The sequence below is a fragment of the Dipodomys ordii genome, unplaced genomic scaffold, assembly GCF_000151885.1.
Source record: "Dipodomys ordii isolate 6190 unplaced genomic scaffold, Dord_2.0 Scaffold66, whole genome shotgun sequence".
NCBI lineage: Eukaryota > Metazoa > Chordata > Mammalia > Rodentia > Heteromyidae > Dipodomys > Dipodomys ordii.
The window spans coordinates 3,074,075-3,083,882 of NW_012267282.1; the positions used below are offsets into that span (position 1 = coordinate 3,074,075).

Below are 9,808 nucleotides of genomic sequence, written 5' to 3' on the forward strand. Positions count from 1 at the left end.
CGGCGGCAGCCATCGGGTTGGGAGCGGGGACCGATACCTGCACCGGCGTCATGTGCGGGAAGCCCAGCTCCCGCAGCGCGCCCAGCACCCGAGGGTGCAGCGGCACCGGCAGCGACTCCCAGGCGCCCTCCGTCACGTTCTCCATGGCGGCCACGCCGCCCGCTGTCCCGGCGGCTCGGAACACCCAGGCGCGTACCGCTCACGAGCACTTCCGCTTCCGGCGATTCCGGGGCCGACTGGGAGCCGCGCTCCCGCGACCACGTTCCGCCGGAGGAGCGCGCCCAGCCCAGAGCTGGGCCAGCCGCGGCGGGAGCGGGGCGGGACCGTGGGGAGGCCGGTGTGAAGGCTGACCACCGTGTGCCGCGGCCGCGGCGGTGACCCCGCCTTTCCACACATTAAGGCCCCCTCCTCGGCGCCGGGTCTTTCCTCCAGGTTATTTCCCCCAGTGACTGCTGTTACACACTGCAGTCAAGTCTGTGGCGCGAGTGAACAGCATGAACCTTTAGCATCCTGGAGACTTGGCCTTCAAACTACATACAAAAGCCCAAGTAACGTTTTCACTGAAGAGACGGTCACGTCCCCAAAACCACTGTTAAAATGGATGCCGCGGGGGCACGGGGGCACTGTCGGTAACCCCAGCATGCTGTACACGCAGCAGAAAGAGCTGGAACTTGAAGCCAGCCTGAGCTACATGGCAAGATTATCTCAAAAAACTAAAATAAATTAATATTTCCAGACAGCTCTTTGCGCACCTGTGTGTTTGCCTTTCCTACTGTTTACTATTTCCCTGACCCTGGATTCTTTTCCTAAGATGTTTCTTGTTTCTTAATGATTTTACCCAAGAGATCTGAGGCATAAAGAGGACAACAGGCCATTACACAGGATTTAATGCACAGCAGTTTCTTTGCTTTTACTTTGTGATAGGAACATTTTATGACAGCTTTGGGCAAATAATTTAATCAGGCCTGTTTTCTACATTTAAAATTCAGACAAATGATTGAAAATAATCCAACCTGCCTTATGATGTTAGCAGTGATCCAGAAATACCACACTGGCAAACCCGTGTGGAAACTGAAAAGTTCCTGTTTGCTGAACTCAAACTTAGAGACAAAGAAAACATTTACAGTAGGTATAACTGCTCATAAAACACACACACATTTCGTTTCACATAAGAAAAAGTTGTTTAACAATTGAGTTAAATATCATTAGTATATAAAACACACTATACTGTTTTAAAAAGAATTTGTTTATTTACTGAACCTGGGGCATATTAGATACACAACCAATTTACAACTTTTAATTCAATTTTGAAGTGTTTTCACACACACAAAAAGAAAAACCCATGCAACAGCTGTGCTAAGATGAAACAGTCACCTTATCAATAAACTGTTGCAAGTATATTCACCCAAGGTTGAAAAATTGTCCTAAACATGAAAACCTGTAACAAATTTAAATTAATTATATAAAACTTGTTACTTGTATTCCCCTTGCAAAGATCAAAAAAAACAATGTACAAGTAACTAATATACATCAGTCCCAACATAATCCTGGATGCTGGCTCCACACCAAAAGCAGATGCTCCTTTCAATTTCAAACCATCATCAGAGACCAAGAGAAAGTCTTTGTTTACATAAAACAAAACTCACATGTGCCAAAAAAAAAAAAAAGAAAGAAAAGAAAAGAACAAGACAACCCAGGAGAAACCAGACAAAACCCCTAGTGCTGACACTGATGTTCAGTGCCCTGGTTAGTGGCTCTAAAGACCACTGACAAAAATAAAATAGTGGCTGAGTATCACTGCAAGAAAACCCAAGAGTCTTTAACCTTTTGACATCAGAAATCCAGATTTTTCCAATTACATAAATGCCTACTTTCTATGTGCCCAGAGTGGAGAAAGGGAAGTGCCAGTACAGGAAGGGCAGATGGCGTTTACCTAGAAACCCAGAGAACCAGCTGTAATCGAGACTTTAAGGTTAGGCAGAAACCAAAGAATGGTTTTTAACTGCTGTCAACTTTAGTGGAGGTGATTCAGTCCAAAGATTCAAGGGGAAAACATAAAGGGGGAAATGTTTATCATATTTAACTAAAACACAAGAAAAAGTATGCAAGTATCCATCCTGGTAGCATGAGGCTGGGCAGAAAATGCCGAGACTCAGTGGTGCTGCTTCACACAGTGACTCGTTATGATTGCGCTCTCCTGACGTGAAGCAGAGGCTGAGGGCATCTCACCAGTGCAGTCATTCCAATGAAGGACTGCCAGGCTGTGTGGGACCGCAACAATCTACATCTCATTTCGAAAACCAAAGCAAAGATAGAAAGACTGTGCTCCTGTATTTCATTTACAGTGTTTGAGTTTTGAAAGGACAAGAGGCAGCTTTCAAATAAGCCAATCAAATGCCAAATTTCTGCTATAACTGCCTAAAGATTCCCTCCCCCAATACCTATTAATCAGAAAGGAACATAAGCTGCAAATGTACAGATCAAAAAATGAAAATGTAGAAAATAATGACATTATTATGACCAAGGTGTTGGTAAACAAGTGAATTGAGTTGGATCACCAGGAAAAGGCCTTTAAACAACCCTCCGGACCTCAAAAAATCTCTTCAGGTAGTAGATCTGTCCCAGTGTCATGGCAACTAGAACGAGAGCTTCAAAGAAGGACCAGAGGACCACTCTGCTGTTTGTGTTATCGTTTACTGTAGAGAACAAACATAGAATTAACAACAATCCTCCAAGACAGCACAAATCCTCTCCTAGCCTTTACTCAGAAAGTGGTATGTGACATTCATACACCAGAGACCCCAAGCAACTCTAAAAGCAGCCTTCAAGTGTTACTTACAGCCAAGTATAGAGGTCCACACCAGTAATCTCAGCTACTTAGGAAGCAGAGGCAAGAGGATCTCAAATAAAAAGAGCTGAGCTGGGCACTAGTGGCTCACACGTATAATCCTAGCTACTCAGGAGGCTGAAATCTGAGGATTGTGGTTTGAAGCCAACTTAGGCAATAAAGTCTGTGAGACTCTTATCTACAGTAAACTACTCAGAAAAAGCCAGAAGTTGGCACTGAGGCTCAAGTGGTAGAGCACTAGCCTTGAGTGCAAAGAAGCTCAGGGACAGCACCCAGGCCCTGAGTTCAAGCCCCAAGACAGGCAAAAAAAAAAAAAAAAAGCTGGAGGCATAGCTCACAGGGTAGTCAATCCTCTGAGTATAAGCCAAGCCCACTGCCGCTTCTTTAAGGGAAAATAGGACAGATGCAAACTGAATTGCCCAAAGCAAAACTTCTAGATTTAAAATCCAACCTTTTTCTCACCCATGAAATATCCTTATAATCCTTTTTGCTCAGAGAATTAACTGTAAAAATAAAGGACTAACTTGAAGATCTTCATTACATAATAACCACTATCTCCCAAATCAAAATATGTCAGTCTAAGTATATTTCTCCTTAAATATGTATTCAACAAGTATTTACCGAATACCTACTAAGTAGTTGGGTGTTTGTCCTGGTGGGAGAGGTGCCTAGTCACATGGACCAATACTGATAGTTACTATCAGATAAACTCAACACAAACTATTCTCACTATTTATCTCCTTTTCACCTATAGATCTGATCTAAGGGATAAAGCTATGACTATTCTGTTAGTTTCTGACAGTTGTTTCTATTACTGTTGTTACTGAGCTACTTTTGCTACGTGACTTTCTACAAAAGGCTAAATACTGAAAACAATTTTAAGTAGTAACATAATAGTAATCAACTGAGTAAAAACTACCATATCTTTAGATATATACCATCTCTAAAAAAAGATTAACCAGAGGAAGTGGTGCTGTGGCTCAAGTGGTAGAGCACTAGACTTGAGCACAAAGAGGCTCAGGGACAGCGTCCAGGCCCTGAGTTCAAGTCCCACAACTGACAAAAAAAAAAGATTAGAGCTGGGCACTGATGGCTCATGCCTGTAATCCTAGCTATTCAGAAGGCTGAGAACTGAGGATCATAGTTCAACATAGTTCAAAGCTAGCCAGGGCAGGAAAGTCCCTGAGACTCTTACCTCCAATTAACCACCAGGAAACCGGAAATGCATCTGTGGCTCAAAGTGATAGAGTGCTAGCCTTGGGCAGAACAGCTCAAGGCCAGCCCCAGGCTCTGAATTCAAATCCCATGACCAACATACACACTAGTCTAGCACTGGTGGCTCATGTCTATAATTTTAGCTACTCGGGAGATTGAGAGCTGAGGATCATGGTTCAAACCCAGCCCTGGCAGGAAAGTTCATAAGAATCTTATCTACAATTAGTCAGCAGAAAACTGGAAGTGGAGCTGTAGCTCAAAGTAGTAGAGTGCTATTGAAAAAGCTCAAGGACAGCACTCAGGCCCTGATTTCAAGCCCCACAACCGACAAAAACAAACAAAAAAATGGCTGGGGATGTAGCTCAGTCATAGAGTAGCCTAGCAAGCACAAAGGCATGAGTTCAAAACCCAGTATTCTTTAAAACATAAAGTTTTAAAGCCAAACTTGGAAGAACACACCAATATACAACAGCCTCAGCTATTCAGGAGTCTGAGGCAGGAGAACTACTTGAATACAGGGCCAGCCCGGGCAACATCATAGGAAGGAACAAGCAGGTTACAGTGAGCGCTCAGGAGACTAAAGCAAGAAGATATTGAGTTTAAAGTCAGCCTGGATATATATATATCTATATCTATATATAGATATAGATATATATATAGCAAGACTATTCTATCGCAAATTGAGAGCATTTTGGATTTCAGGTTTTTAGATTAAGGTTTTCAGCCAGTTACATCTATGAAAACATTCAAAAATCTGAAAACCTCTGCAATTTGAAGCATTCCTGGGTCCCAGGCATTTATGATAAGGAATGCTTAACATGTAATCCTTTTAACACGGACACTTACTAATCAACTATTTCTATAACAAACAGGAGTACCTCCACTCAAATTAAGAGGACACAAAGGTTGGACGCGTCTGAGGACTGGAAAACGGGCATTTTCTCTGGTCTTGACATTCTCACAAGCTTTGCATATATTTAAAGCCATCTAGTCTAACATACTGAAACTGCAACGAACACCTTAGCCCTCCGCTTCTGCCTAGTGTCCTCTCACCCCAGAATGACTCTGGCTCCAACATGGAGCAAATTAAACCACCAACGGCTCTGAAGAGTTTCTGCACCAACTTACTGGCTCTGTGTATCCTTTCCCGGACTTCCATGTACTCCTGTTCATGCTTTACAGCTGTCATCGCCACAGCCAGCTCATTAATCATTTCTTCTAGCTTGTTCTGGTGAGCTACAGAAAGATTTGGAAACCCATTAACAGACAGTTGGCAATCTCTTTGGTAAACACAATACAGAAGAAGCCACTTCTAGAAATGGTTCAGCCAGAGTGGCAGATCATGCCTGTAATCCCAGCACTTAGTAGGCTGGCCTAGGCTGTACAACAAGACCTTGTTCCCCACCCTCTCATCCACACACACCCCTCAACACACACATACCCCCCAAACACACACACACACAACCAGGCTCACACCTATAATGCCAGACTGGGCAGAAAAGGTTACTAGACTCCATCTCCAAAATAATCAGAAAATAGTTGGGTTGGAGACATACAATAGAATGCCAGCCTAACAAGTGTGAGGCTATAAATTCAAACCTCAGGACCACCAAAAAAAAAGAATCATATAGCAAAGCCAGACATAGTAGCATACCCCTCAATTCTAGCACTCAGGAGGCTAACGCAGGAGGATCAAGAGCTGCAGGCCAGTCTGGGGTCTCAAAAAAAGAGGATAACCTAGCTGTAATGTTAACTTAGAACAAAACCAACCCCCACTTTTAAACTCTACATAGGGAAACACAAGAAAGACAAGGTTGGGAAAGCCCAGACCACCTCAAAGGTTCTTCTGCAACACAGTGATGCCTCACTGCTGTGGGCACTATAATGACCACAGCTCTCAGCTGCAGGTTTCCAGCCACGTCGTGTCCTCCTTGCCTTCAGGAGAACAGGAGCTCCCGTGGACAAGGATGAACTAGCAAAGAAGGAACAATCTCCCAGGGAGAATCTTTGCCCAACATCAGCCTCACCTGGAATTCCAACTTAGCACAGATCATCCTAACTTAAGAGAAACTCTAGGCCCCACAATTTAAGGTCAAGCAGCCCCCTCACCAGTTTCATGACAGAAGGCTCATGCTCAACACAGAACCTCTGAGTAGGTTTCTCAGGAGTGGTGAGGCTGACATTTCAGAAATCAATGCGCCATGTTTGTTGTGGACACTGTCCAATGCACCAGAAGATGGGCAACAGTCTCCATCACCTCTAGCCCTAGAGGCCAGCAGCACCAACCCACCACAAGCTAGTCCACAATGTCTACTAGTACTGTCAAGTGCCCTCAGGGACAAAATTCATTGCCTCCTTCCCAAGCCCCCTTGAGAACAGCTTCACAAAGCTCATTTTGACAGCTGTCATTCACTGACATTAACAAGCAAAAGCAAGATTAGTTATTATGTTAAAGGACTACTTAAGATGTTCAATACCAGCCAGGGGGACAGTGGCTCATGCCAATTATCCTAACTTCTCAGGAGACTGAGATCTGAGGATCACAGTTCAGAGACAGCCTTGGCAGGAAAGTCCATGAGACTGTTATTTCCAATAAACCACTAGAGAACAGGAAGTGGCACTGTGGCTTAAGTGGCAGTAGCGCTCGCTCGCCTTGAGCTGAAGAGTGCAGGGACAGTGCCCAAGCCCAAAGTTCAAGCCCCATGACCGACAGCAAAAAAAAAAGTCAATACCCACATTCTTCAGCAACTATACTCTAGTCATTTAAATAGAATAAATTTTCAAAAAATGAAGACACACAAAGCCCTGCAAACTCCTAAATCCCAATTAGCCAAGCTCCACTCATAAATGACCCTGGAAAACAATCAATTACTAAGTACAATTCTCTAGATTTTTACAAACCTAACTTTGTCTTCCTATTAGTATTCTACTAAATTGTTCAATATCTGAGGTATACTTCATATGAATACATAGAATTTATTAAACTAAGAGTTTCCAAAAATCCTAGCATATACAATGGGGAAAAGTGCTGCAGAGCCATGAGGTCTGGGGATATGATTCAGTGTAAGACACCTAGCATGCACAGAGCCCTGGGTTTCTTCCCCAACATGGCCAAAGGGTAAAAAAGCAAAGCCACATAAGTGCATAAGGCCTGACTTCAAGCACCTGTGGGTACCTGTGGCTTAACCCTGTAAATCCTAGCTACTCAGGAGGCTGAGATCTGAGGATCACAGTTCAAAGCCAGCATGGGCAGGGAAGTCCATGAGACCCTTACCTCCAATTAACCAACACAAAACAGGAAGTAGAACTGTGGCTCAAAGCAATAGAAACTAGCCTTGAGCAAAAAAAGCTCACAGCACTTAGGCCCTGAGTTTAAGCACCAAGTCCCTCCCCCCAACCCCCAAAAAAGCCAACCGTGTTCTTCCCACTATTAAATAATCTATGCCAAATTTTCAAAAATTCAACAAAAACAACCAAATTAGTTGCAGGGGTTTTTTAAGAGGGGGGAAAACATTCTCATGCCAACAAAGTGAGGTTAAAGGGAAGGAAAGCAGAAATTAGACTTGAGAAAACAAAATGATACAAAAAGCAATCCACATACCATCCCAGGTATCTCCACCACCTAAAAGAAAGTGTAAGACAGAAACAAAAGACCAACAGAAGGTTCAGAAAACTAGTAGTCTATGAATGAGCAAATAAAAAGTACATAGCCATGAGGACTAGCAAGTTCACCGAGCTGTGTGAGACAGTGAACCTGGAGGCTTACAAGGTCACAAAGTGACAAGGAAAAACTGTCAGAAGGGGCAATCCTGAAGAATAAAGCATTCACTTCCAGAAACTTTTGTTAATTAAGAGACTTGCATGAATAAAAAGTACTTTCCACAGAGGGTTTTGGACTTTATGGACAAAGAATAACCACGGAATCAGTACTCTGATGGGGGGATAAGGTGTATGGAAGGTGACGTGCGCCTTACCCTCTGTCTCCATGTCTTGTCCTTTGGGAGCCTCTCCTATATCGATGGTGAACATCACTATCTTTGGAGTCATGGTAGACATCCTATTACTGAAACAAAACTTGTATGTTCCATCCATGTGTGCAGCAAACGTGTACTTCCCACTGGACTCTCGATCTCCTTTATAAATGCCTTTATTATCGGGACCTGTGATCTGGAGGTAGAAGAAAGAAAATTCACAGAACATGTAAAATCACAAACTTTTTTTTTTTTTGGGGGGGGGTTCGGTCGTGGGGCCTGAACTCTGGGCCTGGGCGCTGTCCCTCAGCTCTTCAGCTCAAGGCTAGCGCTCTACCACTTGAGCCACAGCGCCACTTCCAGCTTTTTTCTTTTTGCTTATGTGGTGCTGAGGAATCGAACCCAGGGCCTCAGGCATGCAAGGCAAGCGCTCTACCACTGAGCTACCTTCCCATCTCTAAAATCACAAACTTTAGTAGGAAAATACTAATGGGTAACTCACTTAGCTTCACCTCCTAAGTAGCAGTACATACTTTGGCCCCCACTTGATAGGACAAGAACAGATCCGAAGGTTTCTAAAGCACTTTTCAGCTCTGACTAGTTGTGTCCAACTAACATACCCTGCAGAAAACAGAAGCCACATCTCCCACACCACAATGCCTCGCTGTGGCCCAACACTCCAACAGACATACTCAACTGCAGCTGGTGCCAAAACTCAGAAGACATCTGGGTAATCCTTACAACATCTCATTTCAAGGTTTTCATGATTACTGTCAAATATTGAAGTGTGCTTCTCTGGTATGATGTTATGACTTAAAAGGGCTCAAGACAGATGGGCGCTGGTGGCTCACGCCTGTAATCCTAGCTACTCAGGAGGCTGAGATTTGAGAATCCTGGTGAGAAGCCAGCCAGGGCAGGAAAGACCATGAGACTCCTATCTCCAATAAACTATTCAGAAAAAGCCAGAAGTGGCACTGTGGCTCAAGAGGTAGTGCATTAGCCTTGAGCACAAACAGGCTCAGGGAGACAGCACCCAGGCTGTGAGTTCAAGCCCCAGAGCCAGATAAAAAAAAAATTAAAAAGGGGGCCCAGGCTAGAGATTAGAAGACCCCAGACTACTTCCAAATCAGCTGTTAAGTCCTAGAGTCAAGTCAGTTCCTTTTAGTCCCAGTCACCTATAAAACGTGGAAGACTGGAGGGCCGATCTTGGCCAATGCAAGCAGCCTCTCCTAACTTTTGCCTCACTTGTGTTATGCAATCTGTGCTCAGTTCTACCATCTTAAAACCAACTAGTCATACAAGAAGGCAAAAATCAACTATTGATGTTTGCTTTTTTTATAAAAGGGCGGCAAATCACGTCTTGCTGGAGGGCCTGTTTGGGATTGTATATAAAATGCGTATACACTATACATATACACATATATACTATAGATATGAGTGGAGATCTGGAAATGCTGACTTCTTTAAACGCTTCTGTTTTCTGAATACTTCTCTGAGATTACACTCCCAAGTTAAAACGCAGGACCCGAATCCACATCTCTGCCAGGCAGAACAGGCAAGGGACCATTTTCGGAGAAGCAGACGGGATGCCTAAGATCGTTCCTTCGCACACGTAAGGAAGAAATGACTGCTGTCGGGCCCTCCGCCGCGGCTTCCCGTCTACTTATCCATTCGTTTGCGAAGCCGTGAAGACGACGGGCAGCGAGGGAGACGCGCCTTCGGGGCCCGGAGCCCACACGCGGCGCGGGCTGCTCGGATGCGCCGCCCCGGCCCG

At 44.3% G+C, this 9,808-nt stretch overlaps 2 protein-coding genes across 2 annotated transcripts in view; both read right to left on the reverse strand.

Moving 5' to 3' along the window:
* The window catches only part of Ddx55 (DEAD (Asp-Glu-Ala-Asp) box polypeptide 55), a 13,209-nt gene extending 13,047 nt beyond the window's left edge, over positions 1-162 (reverse strand). Inside the window, exon 1 of the mRNA XM_013023051.1 lies at positions 38-162. Coding sequence (XP_012878505.1) covers positions 38-145 — 108 coding nt within the window. The 5' untranslated portion in view covers positions 146-162. The remainder of the gene's footprint in view (positions 1-37) is intronic.
* Positions 163-1,227: 1,065 nt separating this feature from the next.
* Tmed2 (transmembrane emp24 domain trafficking protein 2) lies at positions 1,228-8,263 on the reverse strand. The gene is made up of 3 exons (XM_013023052.1): positions 8,038-8,263; positions 5,192-5,299; positions 1,228-2,696 (listed from the first exon to the last, which is right to left on the reverse strand). Exons 1-3 carry the CDS (start codon positions 8,261-8,263, stop codon positions 2,572-2,574), a joined length of 459 nt encoding a protein of 152 aa, XP_012878506.1. The 3' UTR covers positions 1,228-2,571.
* Positions 8,264-9,808: the final 1,545 nt, after the last annotated feature.